Source organism: Pocillopora verrucosa, chromosome 2 (assembly GCF_036669915.1).
Source record: "Pocillopora verrucosa isolate sample1 chromosome 2, ASM3666991v2, whole genome shotgun sequence".
NCBI lineage: Eukaryota > Metazoa > Cnidaria > Anthozoa > Scleractinia > Pocilloporidae > Pocillopora > Pocillopora verrucosa.
This window is the reverse complement of record NC_089313.1, coordinates 18,132,939-18,152,230: the sequence shown is the minus strand read 5'-3', so window position 1 is coordinate 18,152,230 and position 19,292 is coordinate 18,132,939. Positions and strand designations below refer to the sequence as shown.

The 19,292-nt window shown below is 38.3% G+C and overlaps 2 protein-coding genes across 4 annotated transcripts; both read left to right on the top strand.

Annotated features, from left to right (window-relative positions):
- The first annotated feature begins 173 nt into the window (after nucleotides 1-173).
- Nucleotides 174-12,077, top strand: LOC131790565 (phosphorylase b kinase gamma catalytic chain, skeletal muscle/heart isoform-like). Of its 3 annotated transcripts, none has more exons than XM_059107778.2 (13): nucleotides 174-340; nucleotides 880-1,099; nucleotides 5,247-5,407; nucleotides 5,662-5,716; nucleotides 6,281-6,346; nucleotides 6,970-7,042; nucleotides 7,401-7,491; nucleotides 7,958-8,048; nucleotides 8,899-8,928; nucleotides 9,278-9,401; nucleotides 10,148-10,231; nucleotides 10,375-10,416; nucleotides 10,825-12,077. In XM_059107778.2, the coding sequence occupies exons 2-13, from the start codon at nucleotides 918-920 to the stop codon at nucleotides 11,176-11,178; spliced, it is 1,353 nt and encodes a 450-aa protein (XP_058963761.2). In that variant the 5' UTR covers nucleotides 174-340; nucleotides 880-917; the 3' UTR covers nucleotides 11,179-12,077. The 3 variants fall into 3 exon arrangements, with proteins under 3 accessions (XP_058963761.2, XP_058963760.2, XP_058963762.1); XM_059107777.2 differs by having other exon boundaries at nucleotides 174-344; XM_059107779.2 differs by lacking the exons at nucleotides 174-340; nucleotides 880-1,099 and adding an exon at nucleotides 3,352-3,929.
- Nucleotides 12,078-13,201: 1,124 nt separating this feature from the next.
- Nucleotides 13,202-17,765, top strand: LOC131790596 (AFG1-like ATPase). Its single transcript, XM_059107825.2, has 3 exons — nucleotides 13,202-13,712; nucleotides 14,955-15,315; nucleotides 15,847-17,765. The coding sequence occupies exons 1-3, from the start codon at nucleotides 13,460-13,462 to the stop codon at nucleotides 16,970-16,972; spliced, it is 1,740 nt and encodes a 579-aa protein (XP_058963808.2). The 5' UTR covers nucleotides 13,202-13,459; the 3' UTR covers nucleotides 16,973-17,765.
- Nucleotides 17,766-19,292: the final 1,527 nt, after the last annotated feature.

Sequence of the window (19,292 nt, the reverse complement as noted above, 5' to 3'; positions counted from 1 at the left end):
GAGTCAAGGATTACCAATATTATCAGCGCAAACTCTAAACACAGGTATCTTGCGCCAAGAAAAATATTTTTTCGCTTGATTTTTACTTGGCTCATACAACAGCCTAACTGGGAAAAAGAGATTTTTTCATGATCTAAAGCGACACTTGAGTATTAGACTGTAATTTGTTTAGTGATATCACAGGCGGTCCAAGCTCACGTCTCGAGAAAAAGTCAGCGATTAATTTACGAAAGCGTCACGCGTTCTGTGAAAAGACGAAGACAGAGACAGTAATAACAGTGATGGAAAAGCAAGCTTAAAACGGCAGAAATCGCCGGAAACTACGACGGAAACACAAGATGTGAGTAAGTTATTGAATTTCAATGTTCATATTTCGAAATGTTTATTGTTGTAAATCAACCATATTACGTTCCCCATACTATTCCTTATAACTTCTTCAAATTTTCAACGGTTCTTCTCGTAACTGAACACCGAGTCACACAACGCGTGACGCTTTCATGAATCAATCGTTGGCTTTTTCTCGAGGCGTGAGCTTGGGCCGCCTGTGGTGATATCAGTAAAATTCTCACCCAGGTGCTGAATATACAATTTCATTGAAGGTACGGGATGAGTTAACTCTGGTCCTCAAAAGATCCCTATGCTTGACGGCATGTTAGATTCATTCAAATATCTTTAATTCTAATATGTTCCGTCCAAATGCTTATTTTGCCTGGTTACTCGTTCTTTCTGATTTCCTCGTTCAACATAGAAAAAGATACATCTTCCCGCATCACTAGAGATGATTAGCCTGAGTCATTGTTCTCCCCTGTATAAATTTCCATTATCAAGTAATTGTTTGTTGTTCATGGACCTCACATTTGACTTCTTCATTCATCATAGACTAACTACCCGCCCTCTCGTCAGTTAGATCCTTCGACATGGGCCACAGCGGAGATGATTTTACATTAGCACTGGAAAGTTCTCAACAAGTTGATCTCCGCTACACGAATCACTCTCTTCGCTTAGAAGTTGCAGCGCATTTTGATGATGATGATGAACCATCAACTGAATTTGCCGACAAGTACCGTTATGAAGGAGAAACCGGAGAAAAATTAGGCGAGTAAGTGTACAATTTTTCGGTGAGATTTTGCTGCCATATAAATTAAACCCGCTGGCGAAAGGATCCTATCATCGCTGTAATAGGACTGGTGGTACAACCCTGTAGATTTTCATTTTATTCGTTGTTTTTTAAATGTTTAATTGGATTAATTCAATGATTCAAATGGACTGAATTTTCAGTCTGTGGGCGGATTCGCCAATATGAAGTTTCACTACGTCGGTTGTTGACTCTACAAAGTTGCACTTTGAAAGACAATAAATCCTCCGTCAGCACAAGTAGCGCAAAATTTTAATGACAACAATCGAATAATTTCAGCCGTCATCGGGTTCGCTTATTTCAGCTGTTATCAATCAAAGCTAAGCTGGTGGGCAAATCGAACAAACTTTGCATAGCCCAAAAGAAGGGGTTAAAGCTTTGGACTCACGGAAAGCAGAAGAAAAAAATTAAGATATACAAATTTATCGATTCCGCAGAAACACATATTCATCAATTTTTTTGTTATGAAACGAAATGATAATTGAGGTAACTTCAAATCAGCCTAAAAGAATGACTTCATACGCGATTACGACTCAATTATGCAATAAAAAAAAAACTTATTAAGCGAAATTCCACGTCAGACTGATGGCAATCATGGCCAAAACCTTGTTTCTCTTGACATTAAGGGTGCACTAGAGGACTCAGTCGATCTTTGATTCCTCCTAGACATGGTTTGGACTGTTAACATTTAAAATTACTGCGATTTGTTGTCAATTTGCACTTGACTGCCTTTTACGCCCGCAAAAATACCGCTTCCTGCCAGGCATGGTAATTTCATTCCGTCAGTGCGAAATGCGTCAATGGAAAATGAGTCAGTGCAGTGACGCCTGGCGCGCCATGTTCATTCGTTTGTTTGCCTTAAATAATTGGCTAGATTATTATTTATATATTGGTCATATGACGTTGATATTCCTTCAGTTTTGTTAAGTGAGGCAGTGTCATGCTGCCAAGTTGATATTGTTTGTGTTTCCTAACGAAAGAGTACGGACAAAACTTAATAGAAATAGGCTGAAAATAGCATCGTCGCCGGCAGCCATTAATTTGTTTTTCAGCTCATAGTTTAAGAACCACCTTCTACAACTAGAATGAACTGAATACTGGGTAGCCTGTGATTGGGCATCACCAATGCTGTATAAGAGTGCATACACGCAGCTGACGTGACAAAATAATAATATTCCTTGTTCGGTTCTACATGACGAACTTTGTCCCTTATGTTTTTGAAGAGTTTGAGAGATCATTTCCGATCTGAACAAACAAAGTCGATACTGACAAGAGCTCTTTATGAGCAAAAGAAACGAAGAAACCAAGACGAACATCGTTCTTGGTGACTTAGAACAGTAGAAACTACCTCTCTGACATGGGACAAATCATCGCTCTGTAGTGTGTTCTGTCCGTAATAACTTGAGGCATTGTTGGTTACTTTAAGTTCTAACCACACACTGACGTCATTGAGTGATCTCTTCATTTGCCAAAGCGGAATTTGTTTTGTTTCACTAATCATAGCTTAGTAAAACAGTCAGATAAATTCACGATAAGACATGGTCATGTAACAACGATAAATTAACTAGCTCCTAAGGGTAGGTGTGGCCGAGGAATCTCAGCTTTTGTGACAACAATTTCACCGGGTATGACCGCGCTAAAAACTTCTACTGTCGTCGCACTCCATGTATTGCGTCATAAGTGCTCTCAGTCTGCAAAAAATTTCCGTCACCGACTTTCCATGCGACGTCTATGGGACAACGTGAAGACTCGCTTTCCTGTTTTCTGAGTAAGACGGGTATGGGATGGACGTGTCATTTGATCGAATGAATGATAAGACTGTTTATCACTGAAAATTCTACCATGTCTAACATTGTAATGTTTTAAGTCCGTTGCAAAGTTTTACATAGTAAATAAAAGATTTTCTCTGACAAACCGACTTCCACCCTCCCCCCCTTGCTCCGAAGGGGTGGCGGCGGAGTGTCTGAAAAGGGGGGGGCAGATGATAGAGTCCACCGCAAAATTCGAACAGTTGAGGTCAGAGTGGCTTTCTTCCCAAACAACTTCGACTCCCAGTTTCCTCAAGGATGCAAAAGAAACACCAGCTTTATTATGGTTTTGTTCATCAGAGGTTTTACTTCGGTTAGGCAAAGATCTTCCGAGTTCATGAGATACGATTAGTGTGAAACTTGCTACGCGGCAGCTCCTTTACCAACTAGGTATTAATGATGTGGAAATTTCTGAGTAGTGCGCAGAAGTCACGCCATGTTCACAAAACATTGGACTTGGCCAAATTGCTAAATGATGAAATACCTTTCAGTGGTAAGAAGTTGTGAAATTATAGCAAATCAGTATATTTAAGTTACGACTGAAGTGTGAAAGAGAAATTTTACGAGGTTACATCTGAAATTCTCCTTTTTAACTTTGTACTGAACTCCACTAAGGGTTTTGCTCTTCAGTCAGGACTCACGTTGGATGGGACGTAAGTCACGATCGGCACGTGTTTTTATTGTTTTCATTAAGTGTACCGCTGACCACAAAATACTCAAGATACGTTCCCTGAATAAAAACTGAAGTCGGGCTTTTCTTTAGCTGCAACAAATAAATGCACGAAGATTTAGTGCCCCAGTGATTTGCATCTTGTCGAGATGACTCTTTTTAGAAGACTTGAGAGCTATGTTTGAGATTCGAGGGTGGAAACTCAGTGACTTGGCATTCGTGAAATGACAGAGTTTGACTTGGAAGATGGGCCTTTAGGAAGCGAAGCAACCGGCGGATTTTCCGACAAATATGAAGTTAAAGAGAAATTGGGCGCGTAAGTAGACATTTCTTGGCTTTTAATTCAGGTTGATGTCTCAAGAAAGAGCCCATAATCTCATGTGATGTCAGTCAGGGTTGTTTTCAAACAATCGACATAAATCCTGGCGTGTCGTACGGTGAAGACCTTGCATTATTGCACGTACGTTTGATCTGTAGTAAACGCCTCTGGAAACGCTGTTATTTGCATATCCAATTAATACTCGAGCAAACCTTGCTTAAGTTGCTTCAGTGATGTTTAACGGGACTATTGGTTTTTGTTAATGCTCAAAACCGATCCACAATACTTGAACAGATGTGACAGGAAGCTAGAGTCATGTCGAAATCTGTTGAACACGTATTCCTGCTCTATCTATTACATCAGTGAACACCACGCTCCAATGTTTGTCTGCTATGATCGTAAAGAAGTTGTAAGATTGCGTAATAGGGCCATCGCTAACAGTGAAGTTTGACCGACTTAGCATCGAAGTATGGTCCTGTACAAATACATGACTTGTTGCAAAGCAAGCTATAACCTACCGCTTGATTCGCAGAACATTGATTTATGGGATCAAATGTCGCGCGTGACTCGAACAAATTGACACCTTTCTTTGATCCGGGTAGAGAGTTAATTCAATTATTATGGTCGAAACAAGGTGATGCTCATTCACTTTGGAAGTACAGTACTCTCTAGAGAATTTTACTCATAAGTTTCATAATCTGTGCGTCGTTAGCGCTGTTGGTTGTATCTTTACATGTGCATTTCCTGTCTAATCGTGTTCATGATTACTAAAAAATCAAATATGAATTACAATCTTCTATGTCAGTTTATGCTCCAAAGTGTGGTACATCCTGATACACGATTTCAAGGCTGAAACCCTCATAGTTCAGGCATGCTATCACAAGAATTTCCTTCAGGCATGCTGTCATAAGGTTTTTCTTCTCTTAGAAATGCCATAACTGCACACAAATTATGATAGTTTTTTAAAATGTGTTTGATAAAGCCAATCAGTCGTTGAAAGTTTACTTTGCCCCTGCATCACTGTGTCAGGTTAATGAATTAATGGGAAAGCATTTACCATTCTCAATCCACAGCTGTTTGTCATCATTAGAGGCCTTTATTGTTTATATAATAAACAAATAATACATGATTACTAGCAGGTATGGAATTTCTCTTCTTGGGCTCAATTCAATTTCTCACTCATTTGCTGTGCTCATTAGTGAGATATAGAGTTGACACTCAAGGATAAATTCTATATCTGTACATGCCCATGCATTATCCTGTATTTCTGGAAGTCCTCATATATGAATTAAACATATTTTTAATTGCCAATAGAGGAATTTCCAGTGTGGTACGAAAATGTATCCACAAGATCACTGGAAAACCATATGCTGTGAAAATAATAGACAAGCTTAGTGATGCAGGTGTGGACATTGAAGCAACAACTCGGGATGAGGTCAGCATTCTGCTTGCTCTGCAAGGACATGAAAATATAAGTAAGCAGCTGTTGTTTATCACAATTTTTTGTTTTTGCCATTGTTGCCCATTTTTGACATGACAAAGAGTAAACTTATAATAAAGCATTGGTCAACTGAAAACAGAGTAGATAATGAAGTTTATCTCAAAGTGTTAAATGTGTTTGAACAATACATCCTTCGCAGGATTGTTACATGGTATCTTAAATTGTAAATATATCTCATCTTATCTTTCCTTATCTTATAAGTATCCTATATTGTATCTCTCTCGACAGTTGGCTTAGTTGATGTCTTTGAGTCCCCAGTGTTTTTCTTCTTGGTGTTTGAATTGTAAGTGCAAAACTGTCTATTTTACAGCAGTTCTTTGGCTAACTACATTGGTTTTTGCTACATAAATCTGGCATGTGTATGCATCCATTAAAATAAGGAGAATAACTTTTTGCAGTATGTCTACATGATTGTACATTGAAGAGCTTTTCAATTGAGTGTCTTCGAACCAAACCCAAAGGAATCACTGTGGCTAATTAGACTAAAAAAAATGATGCAAAGAGCAAATGATGACCAAGTTGGTATTGGTTTTTAGATTTACATTTGGCTGGGTGAATAAGTAGCACAAGTTCTGTGGACATTTTGCAGAGTTTATCATTGGAAAATCAATTGAATCCCAGAGGGCAGTCAATTGAAATTTGTGCATATACAAACATCTTTCCTTACAAGCCTGTTCATTTTCATCAATAGAAATCAGTTTTTAAAATGTAGTTTTAGACAACTGTTTTATATTGTGGTGTTGTCTCTTAGCTAAAGATGAATTTGGCAAATTATGACCAGTCATAGATATACAAGTTAATTCACAGTATGTGTATTTCTAATGTTTTACTATTATGCATAATTTAGGGCTGTAAAGGGAGAACTGTTTGATCATCTCACGGACCAAGTTACTTTATCTGAGAAGAAAACCAGGTATATAGATACCCACAAAAATTTGCAGAAAATGCTTGAATGAATAAGGTAATTTTCTATTATCAACTGAGAATGGTGGAATTGTGGCTTGTGTGTGTGTTATGTTTTTTTTTTCCCTTGCGTACAGTTCCTCCATTTGCTCTGACAAAGGGCTAACGCTCGAAACATCAGCTTTGAAACTATTAACGTAGGCCAATTTACATTGTCAACTCAGTTAATAACACCAAATTACCTTGTTATACTTAACCACCAATGTAGCACCACAGTTTCTTTCAAAACTCACTCCCTTAATTTGCTTGAATGAACTGATGGGTAAATGAATTTAGCAAATAAAAGCATGTAGACATCTGAATGCATAAGAACAAAAATGAAATGGAACATTCAATGTGACACATATATAGAAGAGGAGGAGGAGAATAAGTGAGAACAAACTCATGGCCTTATTGTGTAATTGCATTGCTGGTTGCAAAACAAATTCTGCAGATATCTCTCTAATGGATAAAAAATCAAGTTTATGAGCATTCTACATCTTGAAAGAGCAGATCAAATGTCGCAATTTTCAAATATTTACAACTTATTAAATAAATGTTTACAAAAGTAGTGACTTTTGTGTTGTATTTTAGACGTATCATGCATGAGGTATTCGGAGCTGTTAAGTTTATGCATGATCAGGACATTGTTCACAGAGATTTAAAGGTGAGTTAAAATGCCTTTGGGAATTACACCTTTGTTTACTTGTGGCTGATCCATGTGCACACCAAGTTGTGTAGGATCAGCATTGTGAACACATTACACTTTATCTTATTTGAAGAAGGTTAACATATGTACATGTACATTCTTTTTCCTTGCACACAGAACAAAGAGTGTATTTGTAACATGGATGACATATACATGTATTTGTATTTTCATAAGCTTTCCTAAAGTAGATTTGGGAGTAACCTAAACTTTATTAAACCAAGTTGAATACCAGTAAAAACAAAATTCTGATGTTCATTTCCTTTTTATGTGTTCTTGTGTACTTGAAAGCAAATTTTTTTGCAATTTTGTTTTACAGCCTGAAAACATTCTCCTTGATGAAGACTACAGAATAAAGATATCAGATTTTGGCTTTGCAGTTAAGCTGAAAGAAGGGGAAAAGCTCAGAGGTAGTTTAAAATGAAGTTTACTAACAGAAACAGCTCAAACTCTATATATTTGTTACAAGGGTGCCCCCTCTTGTCATTTTTATGACTTTGTGAACACATCCCCTCTTGACTGCCTTTGAAAGCATACAGTTTACAGCCTGTTCTTCTGTTGATACCAGACGAAAATGACAAATCGGTTCATGTGCTTGAATAGTGAAAATACACTTTTACTGTAAGCATCTGTGTGGAGGTAACATTTACTTGTCAAAGTTCCAAGTTACATGTAGGAAAGTTGTTTTAGCCATAACTCATCCACCCCTTGCAATACAAGTACACATTTAGGCTCCTATACATGTATTTTGACTCCATGTGTGCAGAATTTATGGATTTAAACACATGTGAATAACTCAGTACAGAGATGTAATCTTTAATTTCATTGGCATTTGCATATATAGTATTTTTTTATATAATATATTTTTTTTCCTAGAGCTGTGTGGTACACCTGGCTATTTGTCACCTGAAGCACTGCAGTGCTCTATGTTTGGGGATGCTCCAGGCTATTCAAAGGAAGTTGACATGTGAGATAACATTCTCCTTAAATTTTTAATTACACTAACATCACATTTTTTACATACTCACATACATCAGCCTGCATAATGGTGATGGATAGAGACAAACTTATCTGCAAGAAAATTGGATGATACCTTGATATTACACCAAACTCTTATGATTGCCTTACAAGGAAATGTAAGGCAGCTAGTTAGGAGAATTACAAATCCAATCTTTAAAGTTACAGGGTTGAGAGACTTCTGTGTACATTTTTAAAGCTAGGATATTTTGAAGACTTTTATACCCTGCTCTATAATATTTGCCAGCATGAAAAATAAGTAGAAATAAAAACTCTCATGTAAATATGTTTTGTCATATTGTCACTTGGTTGAGCAACGACAAGCTGTCTGTAATAGCTACCGTTGTTTGTCTTTTTTAATAACTGATTGCAAAATCGTAAGCTCTTCCCGAGCAGATTCGTCCCACACATCGGCAGGCTATTACTCTCCAGTCACATAATTTCCTGTTCATGCACACTTTTCCCTCCCCCACACCATTAAGGAAAGAATAGTATCAAAAATTAACAAAGTTAGCAATACATGCACTCTATGACGATCTCGTTATTGCTACTTAAAAGAGGCTTGAAAATTCTCAAGTCTTAATGAAACAACCTAAAATTGTTTGCCATTTTTAAATGATGAAGAGAATTCTATTCTAAACTACTGAGAGAGGTTTGCCCCTCGGGTACCATCTGCCGTCATATTCGAAAATGTCTTGCATCACTGTTGTATTTTCTTCTTTGCATGGAACAAGAGTGTCCTCATATATCTGTTAGCAACTGAAATGTTTTTAACTTCCTTTTTTGTTTTTATTTTCCAGGTGGGCATGTGGAGTGATCATGTACACTTTGTAAGTATTTTTAAGAAAAATTATTAATTTTGATTTGTCATATAGTTCTGTATCTTTACAAATAATATGTATCATCTTTTATATGTCACTGAAATGTAAAAATAGCAAATCAAATTAAATTTTGACAGGAAATACATGTACATGTAGGTTGTCATTTCGACAAAAATTAGACTCAACCCCTCAACTTCTAGATGTGATTAACATGTCACTTCTCCTTGTAATATCCACACATTATCCAGTAAACAAGTCATGAGAATACTCAAACTTGATATCTACAATCAGATCCTGGGAGTTAAAGGGTTACATAAACAAAGGTGATGCTCATTGTGACATCACTTCATTTTGACAGGCTTGTGGGCTGCCCTCCCTTCTGGCATCGCCGACAAGTTACCATGCTGCGGTCAATAATGGAGGGAAGATACCATTTTCACAGTCCAGAATGGGACGACATTTCTGAGTCAGCCAAAAATTTGGTGAGTTCCAGTTTACCAGAGAAAATATAATTTAAAGGAGCTATGTCACGATATTAATTTGGGTAATTCTGGGCGTGAAATTGCGCCTAATACAGGTGCCAATGCAACTAAATTTTTCACTTTGGCGACCAAATCCTGAAAATTTTCGCCAAATTGGCGACTAGAATGCTTCATCATATCCTTACTTAGAGATATAGAGAATTAAAAAGATCAGAAAAGATAAATCCGCGGCAAACTTCCTCGTTAAGTTTGTTTCCAAAACGCAGCACATGCATCTCGATCGATAACTACACGTCATCTTGGATTTAGGTGAGTTTGAACGTTGCATATCATCCATTCTAGTCCACGTTGTAGCATGTTAAAGATCTTTTTCCTGATTTAATTTTGAAGGGTCTATCTAGAACGCTGACAGCATTAAAAAAAGGCTTTGTCTTTCTTTATAAATGGCGACCAACTTTTTTGAATTGGCTACCACTTTGAATAATTTAGAAGCCAAGTGGCTATCTGAAAAAAAAATTAATTTCGCGCGCTGTAATTCATATTTCTGTGATCTGCAAAGTTACAGTAGCACCACTTAGAAGAAGACTACCAGGTAGAAACTTGGAAATATAGATAAACAGAAAGTAATGGTGAACCAAGAGGGAACACAGAGGACTAAGGATGAAGAAAATAGCAACTGATTGTATGAAAACAAACTTGAGAATTTTTTAAATACTGTAGCAAACGTGGTTTCTTTTCTTTTCCAGATTTCAAAGCTTCTAGTTGTTCATCCTAAAGGAAGATTAACTGCAGAGCAAGCTCTAGAACATGCCTGGTTCCAAGGAGCTCAGGTTTGTTATTTAGACTGTCATCGAGAACGAAAACTTTGCTTTAATATGTACGATGTATTGATTGCCTACCCTGTGCTATTTATTACTATATATTCATATTTTTATTTAATATACTTATCTGTATCTGTATTTTAAATTTGCAGCAGGCGAAAAATGATGGATTTTCTGCAAGGTGGAAATTCAAGGTAGCTCCAAATTCCTTTTTGATAATTAAACATAATAATAATCGGTGCTTTCATGTAGTAGTCGATACAGGTTCCCGATAAATATATGGAGTATTAATGTAGAGTTCGTCTGTCAAAAATATAATTGGAAACTATTCTGGAGTATTAATGTAGAGTTCGTCTGTCAAAAATATAATTGCAAACTATACTTAGAGCACAGCTTCGGGAAAAGGGAAAGTGTCCCAGGCAAGAGGTGTCGCTTTTACAGAGGTAACAGAATTAAAGGTTGTTCCGTCAGGACATCAGATTTTTTCCCTTGAATCGATGGGTCCCCAGAAAAGGACTAGCCACGGTGAATTTTACCATTTATTTAAAGGTCTGTTAATACTTTGCTAATTTACTCACAAATCAATGTTTATTTGTTATTAGGGAACCGTTATTGCCCTTATAGCGGTCAGAGAATTCTACAAGTTTGCAAAGAATAAACTTCAACCAGTGACATTTGATACGATTCTTCGGGAACCTTATGGCGTGAAACCTTTGCGTAAAATGATCGATGGATGTGCGTTCAGGATTTACGGACATTGGGTTAAACGCAACAAGGACGAAAATCAAAACAGGGCTGCGCTATTTGAAAATAAACCTCACAAAGAGAGATACAATGGCAATGGAGATATGCCAAGGAAGATCAGTAACCTTGACACGTATAACGCGTCCTTTCGGATGTCATCTATGGGGTTGATTCAATACAAATCCGTTAGAAAACTGAATCCGAGCAACTAAAGGAGAAGCTGCACAGAGAAGTTGTCGATGTTTTGTCCTTCTGTGGGTGAAGTAGCTGTTTGGAAGAAAAAATTGCTTCGTTCAGACTTGGCGTAACCAACGCCAAGCAGATGCAAGCAAACACGGGCGTTTTCTTTTGCAACAGCCTGGGTTCCTTACTTTAAAGATGTAAATTTTCACGGGGTACTTTGTAAAGAGTTTTATTTCCGGTTGGTTAACAGACTCACGAATTATAGTGACCCTTGTGAAATATCTCAGGCAATGATAAAAGAATGAGACCGCTCGACTTTGTCATAGCTTACCACGAAAATGGAAATGATGTCAACTAAGGAAAACAGAGAGCAGAAATTTTGATTCGCGCAATATTTGATGGTGGCATGAAAGTAAGTTACTAGGTGATGTCTAGTCACTGGAAGCCCTCGCCCCTACTCGTGAAGCCAACTCCCGCGTAACAAACAGTATTTTTCAGTATAAGAATATATACCGCATGGAGCTTTGTTTCAACGGAGCATTGTTGCAAATTTCTGCATTTTCGAGTGCTTATGGCCAAGTGTTTCTCTGACCTCACTTCGCTGCATTGTAGCATTTAAGTTTTTCAGAACTTCTTCCCACTGGACAGCCTTGTCTTGATCTCAATCTACTCCTATTTAAATTTTTTCTTATCTGAGGATAAAAGGCTGAGGGTTTGTATATTAGCTAAGTAGTATGGATCTAGAATGTAATACAGATGATAGTGACCTTGATGAAGGGAATGTTGGTTAACAGAAAATTCCACGGCACGTTTATTTACAAGTATTTATTTTCGTTCTTGAGAGTGTCGAGAGTGACCTCAAAGAGGCATTTATTTACTTAGTTCTTTCGTTGTAATTCAAGATGAATAAAAAATGAAGACTAACTGACCGGTTTTTATGCACTTTGGTTGTGGGGTCCTTGGGGGTCTGTTACTCGTCATGTTCATGCCAAAGTTATTTTGCAAGGAGTTGGTGGGAAAAGAAAACTTCTAAACAAAACGTAGAGTGGGTTAGTTGTGAGGTTGATGGGAAGAAATGTTAGAGTGGCTTCCTTTGTTTTCAAACAAAAAGAAAAAGAGATTTCCCAGATCTTTTTATTCCTATTTATGAGGTGTTGGAGAGATGTGTATTTTTCTGCTCTACACGATTGAAAGGTGTTCAAATTTTCCTTTGAATGATCGTGCATGCTAAGAAGTAATACTGAAAAGACGGAGGGTATACTATTTACATCCCGGTTTACCAAGATACCTAACATCGAGAAGCTCTCTTTTGCCAACACCGTCATTGAACTAACTGAGAGAGTTTGTGTTCTTGGTGTTAATTTAGATAAAAGCTTATCACTGACATACCACATAAACGAGACATGTAAGAAAGCAACTGACACCATATCACGTCCACTGGTCGCATTTGCAAATATATCACCATTGAAAATCTAGATCTCAAACTGTTAGTTAATGCACTAGTGATATCACGTCTGGACTATTGTAATAATATCCTTTATGGTCTCCCAGACGGTCTAGAAAAGTCTATCGGATTCTGTTAAAAATACAACATATCTTTCATCTTTTAAATCTGCCTTCAAAACATTCTTGTTTCGGAAAGTTTATTTGATTTATTTTACGAGAAACTGTACTTCGCTTTCAAGTCACCTAATTTTTTAAATAATTATTTCATTTATTTTATTTATTACTGCTATAAGAAACATTTAATAGGTTTTAACTAATTTATTTTTTTCTCTATAGTAATGTAAGCGCATTGCGTTTTCTAAATGAGCCCAAAAAACTCTATCATTATTATTACTATTATTATAGACAGGCATAATAGCGGTACTTATCAACATTTGAAGGCTGTGAGTTAACATTTGTATGTTTTGATGTAACTTGTGTGCTCCATTAATAAGGTAAACTTGACTCCTTGGTTGCCTATCATGGTTGAAATCGCATGTTTGACGCACTTACCACAGTTTCAGACAGTTTTAAAATCCCTCAAGGGGGCCACTTCAGCCACCACGTTTTCGTAAGCGTAGTTGAAACCCTGGGAATGAGCATGTGTTCGAGGATAAGAGACGCCGCAAATGCTGCTGGGAGCGGTTACATAACGTCAACATGGCGGATGTAATGAAGGACTGACATTTATCTGATAACAGCTGAAAATAATTTAATTTCATCGCTGCAACATTGCTATCTGCTCAGCGAAAGCTGCTTCGAAAACATTTTTCAGTGTTTTAGTTCTCAGTGGATTGCCTTAACCGCTACTCCTCCGATAGTGGCATGTTTTCTGTAGTCACTCACTCGACAAGGCGGGTTGTCACTTGCCGTTCGCATTTGGGTATTCAAGGTGTCTATGCCGCTAGGAAAGCATGCTATAGCGATGGAATGAAATTTAACGAAGGACCTTTACAGTTGTACAAGTCACATTTAGAAAGAAAAGTTCTGAAGCCCGACAACTCACAGCTGAAAGTGGTGTGCAATCTTCAAAGCCTGTTTGAACGACTCAAAGATTATGATTCCCAAAAGCAATCAAGTAAGTCAATTGCTCAAAGTTATGTAGGTTTTATCGTTTGTTAGCCAGAAGAGGAAGATTATCGGCTGAATGACTGGTCTTCTTGGACTGTAATTGTTTGTTACATGATTCATGCAATTGTTTGTTACATAACTAATGTAACTGAAAAAGATTCATAAAATCCTACTAGTTCCAAGGAGAGTAGTTTTTTGTTTGGTGGTTATACTGAATTGTCCACTGAATTGTCTGCTAAGGTTATTTTGCAGCCATCGTAATTATTTTTAATTTTATTGGAATTATATTGGATATTGAGATTATAACTGTTATTGTTTTCGTTGTCATCATTGTTATTTTTTTCATTTGACAATAATTTTTCAATGTTTGACAGGTTTACATTAGTTTTTTGGTTGGGCTTGTATTTTTTGTTACCAAAAATAGCTTTTGCCCAAAAAAGTGCACAACTTCTTTCTCAAATGGCTCTTAAAATGTGACTTCTCATTTGTTTTTGACACTCAATGCTGTTTTGCCGATCCTTTTAACCTTACTGAAATATTTTATATACATTTTGTTTGTATTTGTCTGTATTGCAGTTATAATGCAACATTGAACTATCAAATGTTTGCTATTGTACCTACATGTTTGATTGAGAATAACAATTGTTAAAAACATGGCTGCATGGTTATTAAAATAACATCAATTAAAATTGCCATTTAGTGGCAGAGGAACATAAAGTGGGCAAAGTGGTATCATAAATAAAATTGCAAGAGAAACTTGGTATTGTTTGGTATGAGAAAAGATGTAAAGAATACTTAACTTGTGATGGGTATGAGTCCTTTCCAAGAAGGGTGGCTTTGTTAAAAAAAATTGAAATATCCTTGATCTACATTAGCTGTGACTACATGCCATAAGGTAGTTTTTTTTTAAGTGTTTAATTTCTTGTTCACTTAATTTCCTTTCAGAAATTATTGTTTTTATGATTTCTCTTTCCTAATCCCATTAAGTTAAGGATGATCAATAATTTTTTTTCACTCAAATGAAAATATCTCTTCAACCCAGGTTGCTATCAGGGGTAAATTTTTATGGGTCATAATGATTTCTTCTCTGTGTGTTAAAACCAGCCTGACATATTCGAAAAGGTCTGTGAGTATCAACTCAAGACAGGGAAATTGACTGAAACAGCAAGAACATCAAAATAAGTAAAGTTTTTAGAATATAGAAATACATAAGCTATCATGCTTGAATTCACCTTTTTCTTTCTATCAGGTAATCAACTGCTCACACCTCAAGGACTCTATCTTTACGGTGGGGTGGGTAGTGGCAAAACAATGTTAATGGACATATTCTATGACAGCATACAAGTTCCAAACAAGAAGCGTGTGCATTTTTACTCCTTCATGCTTCAGTTGTATTCTGCCATTAATCGGTGGAACCTTTGTTGTCCAAGTGATGAGCTAACCTTTGATACAACTCCAGTGGAGTCCATTGCCTCTGAGCTGGCTGGAGAGGCTTGGTTGCTCTGCTTTGATGAAATGCAGCTGGCAGACTTTGCCTCCACCCGGCTTTTGGAAGGAGTCTTTCGTAAAATGTTGCAAAATGGAACAGTTATAGTAACAACATCTAACAGGTCAGATCACAGTTCACTTCTTGTATCTAACTTTCACCAATGACATAGGCACAGCAATTCCTCAAGATGTTTTCTTTGCTTTTTCTCAAATTACTGAGCTCTGATTCTTTCAGTCAGACCTGATCCAAAGAGTCCATTTATCTGTTAGTTTTTCATTGGTTCTTTGGTCAGTTCTTTTGTCCATCAGTCAGTTCTTCTTTCTGTCCATCTGTCTGTCAATTCTTTGACAGGTCAACTCAGTCTTTTGCCTGAAGGGACATCTATGAAACAAAGGGTATAAATTCCTTGATAGGGGTATATGAAGGTTAAGTGTATTCACTTAACCTGCAGGCAGCCTGGGTTTTGTGGTTTACACTAACTCCTCAACATTTAAATTCAGCAAACTCATGGTATGAATAAACAAATTTGTCAGCTAGAGGGTGTTGTCCTGATACAGCAAAATGGTTTCTTCACCATGGTAGAACTACTAATCAGTTTTAAAGGCTCTTGATCTACTCTGACGATTTTGTCTTTCTAAATTTTTGTTTCTAGATCTCCTAATGAACTTGGGGCTTCATCCTTTGGACGCGAAAGGGAGGCTCTAGATTCATTGACGTCGTTAGTCGCTTTACTCACTGAGCGTTGTGAATTGGTTGCCATGGATTCTGAAAAGGATTACCGAACCAATCAGAAACGCGGAAAGGACAATTATTTCAGTCCTCTGACCAAACACACAGAAAAAGTATTCGACGAAGCCTTTTGTGAAGCAGTGGGGCGTGGTCGGCGGCTAACATCGGTTTCGCTTCCCGTGTATGGTCGGAAGGTCATCGTCCCCATCGCTTCGGAAAATGGCATTGCTAGGTTCACTTTCAATGAGCTGTGCAGGTCTCCTCTAGGGCCAGCCGACTATATTACGATCTGCAATGCTTTTCACACGGTATTCTTGGAGGACATACCGCAGATGAGCATCTACCAAAAGAACGAAGCTAGGCGCTTTCTTAGTTTTGTCGATGCAGCTTATGAAAGTAAAGTGCAACTTTTCTGCACTGCGGCTAGCTCACCTGATGAGTTGTTTCAATTGATCCCCAGCGATGACCCACTACAAGAAGACAAGATGCACATGGAAATGATGGGCGAGATGGCTTATGATCTTGAGCTCACCCAGCTCGAACTGAGTTCGCTCGGAATATTGACCGGCGAGGAGGAAATCTTCTCATTCAAGCGTTGCATTTCACGTCTGAAGGAAATGCAAAGCGAGCTGTATCAGTGTCAGAAACACCGTCTCCAAGCCTTCTCTCCTTATCTTGGTTCTTTTGAAGAACGTCTGCAATCGGAAAATCGTCGCCGGGAGCGCGAACACAAGCGTCGAATGAAAATGCTGGAGGCCTCGGGGGATGGCAGTGAAGCTCTCCGAGAATTACCACTGACACCTTTGACGACAGGCTCCTCCGACTGGGCAGACGAAGCGAGTTACGTCACTTGGAGCAATGATATCATGAGGAAAGAACTTCAAGACATGGAAAGGAAGAGAAGCGGGGAGTTGGTGACGAGGCAAGACGCTCCAAAATTCAACGAGGAACACTTTTGGGGTTTTGGGTGGTGGGAAAAGGTTATGGGAAGGAGAAAAACTAAACCAACACAAAACAGCGATCACACCACTAACCACACGAAAGACTGAATCCAAATTGGTTTTGGACTTAAACGAATACTTAACTCTCCCCCCCTCCCTCTCCAAGACCACCCCGAACGTTTCTTTACTCGAATGAAACGACGGCTTGTAAACTAGATATTTTAAACTATTTTCTTACAGACCTCTAGTACTGTACAGTGAAACCCTGAAATTGATATTTCTTATTCATAGGGTAATATGAAATTTCATTATGTAATGATATGCCGTTGGACTGAAAAACGGTTAAATGTTCTCTGTTTCCGCTGAGCCACGAATACTTTGTCCTAATTTACCATGTGAAGTAATCTGGGGGTTTTTAGCAGGTTAATATACTGTAACAGGCACCATCGTACCTTTACAGAGCAGATGCAACGTTCATACAAATTGAACCAAACTCAACCATTTTATATTTTTAACCTCCTCCTTTTTTTTCTCTTCCCCTCTTTTCCCCCCTTCCCCCTTTCTGCGAATTTTTTTGGGTGACAATAGTCCCTCACAAGGGAAAACGAAATACAAAATGTAATGCGTTAGTAGATTTAATATTTAATAGTCTAGGAACTAAAAAATCCTTTCCAGGGTAAACCTTGTGTAGAATGATTGTTTAAGGAAAACAATGAAAAAGTGGAAATCAGATCTGAATGTGACAAGAAGGATTACACACTCGTTTGGAACCAATGCCGTGTTACCTTAGGTCGATCCGTGGCGGAGGCTATCGGGTCTTCTTCAAAATCCGGTTCTCATGATCTGAACGTTGTGACGACTAACACCCACGTTTGCTAAGCAAGATGTGATGCGTCACGTGGGTGTGCAACGTGCAAATATTAAATTTTATTTGTTTTCATCTTTACTACTTTTACCATCTCGAGATCCTAATTTTAAATCACATCTCGAGTTTAAAAAAATGGTTTCAGCCATCAGATTTTGAACCCGGAAAACTCGTCGATGTAACCCGAGTGGTTCAACAATTGAGTGTTCTATTGAACTCACCACGTAACATGCTAAGTGAGATTAGCCTTGTGAGTTTGTGGGCTAACGAACAGCGCATCAAACTAACTGACAAAATCGTTAAGTTAGAATCCTGCACAAGACCATCACGTGGGTAGGGTGGGTAGAGCTTTACACCAAGAGGCTCCACCAACCCCGAAACCTTTAGTGTACGTTTCTGTTTTGGCTGTAGTCATTACTCTTTCGTTTAGCTTTCACTGAACAATGGTCCACATTTCATAGACGTTTTCCGTTTGTATCTCTGTGCTAAACCCTCATATCAATGAAGGAAATGGGTAAACATTTCATTTACCCAAACAGATTTTCCCCACCCCAACTTATGCTTCTCAGGGGTTCATCGTGGAAACTCTTCAAATGAGCTAACTCTTGCGAATGACAGCGAGATGGGGAAAACAAATACATTGGTCAAATCCGCCTCGATTACATCAAAGCACAACTTTTTTGAGTATCCCCCAATGGTTCTACCTTACAAAGAAAGGTTCAAGAGAAGTAGACACAAAGCTATTCTAGTTAGAGGGTGACAACGTTGAAATGAACGAGGTTGGTCTGGAACCTCGTAGGACCAAGAATTCCAAATGTGAATGTCGTCACCCTCGTCCTATGTGTCAGGGAGGCATAGCGCGCTCTACTTCTACTGCTCTACTCGTGAATGGGGAATCATCATCATCGCTCGTTGCGCCCGCTGTAGGCGCATAAGGCCGTCCTATTGTCCGCCCGACCCCCCGACGCGCGTGCCGCCGTCTTGGCCACATTCCAGCTCTCCAGTCCACCTCTTTTGACAGTCCTTCTCCAAGTGGTCTCTAGTCTCCCTCTCGCCCTTCGACCTTCTGGTGTCCCCCGAATGCCGTGAAACAGTCGTTTACACCTTCTCTCCCTAACCAGGGGGAGAAGGGGTTAGATGCTTGTGTTTCCCTCTGTCTCACATGGTTGAAAATTCCCATGGCCTGAGGCTAATTGTATTTGAATATCGATCAAGAACAGCTCATACTCGCACTCATCTGGCTAATTTTTTAATTAAGATTAAACAGCTAACATTTAAAAGTGTTCGGTCCATAATAGTTTTAAAACAGTAATGAATCAAGGTGACAGTGACAGATCTCGTGACCGTTTGACGACAAAGTTTTCGAAAGACCACAGTTTCCCAAGTCCACAGTATGTCGCCGTTGTCTCCCTTCAAGAGGGAGTTATCGAAAAGCTCCGTTTTTGGTTTGGATTAAAACTCCGAAAACTTCCTTTTGGTAAAGACCCTGAGCAAACAAGCGAAAAGTGTGTTCTCTTTTTTTTCAAGTGTTTTATGATTATCGTTCATTTGGGCTGGAACTTA

Excerpts from the sequence above, each read along its gene's own strand:
- LOC131790565 (XM_059107778.2), top strand. The coding sequence starts at position 918 with ATGGGCCACAGCGGAGATGATTTTACATTAGCACTGGAAAGTTCTCAA. Across the intron at positions 8,049-8,898 it reads TATTCAAAGGAAGTTGACAT|GTGGGCATGTGGAGTGATCA; the intron begins GTGAGATAACAT and ends TTTATTTTCCAG. Across the intron at positions 10,232-10,374 it reads CCTGGTTCCAAGGAGCTCAG|CAGGCGAAAAATGATGGATT; the intron begins GTTTGTTATTTA and ends TTAAATTTGCAG.
- LOC131790596 (XM_059107825.2), top strand. The coding sequence starts at position 13,460 with ATGTTTTCTGTAGTCACTCACTCGACAAGGCGGGTTGTCACTTGCCGT. Across the intron at positions 13,713-14,954 it reads TGATTCCCAAAAGCAATCAA|GTAATCAACTGCTCACACCT; the intron begins GTAAGTCAATTG and ends TCTTTCTATCAG. Across the intron at positions 15,316-15,846 it reads ATAGTAACAACATCTAACAG|ATCTCCTAATGAACTTGGGG; the intron begins GTCAGATCACAG and ends TTTTGTTTCTAG.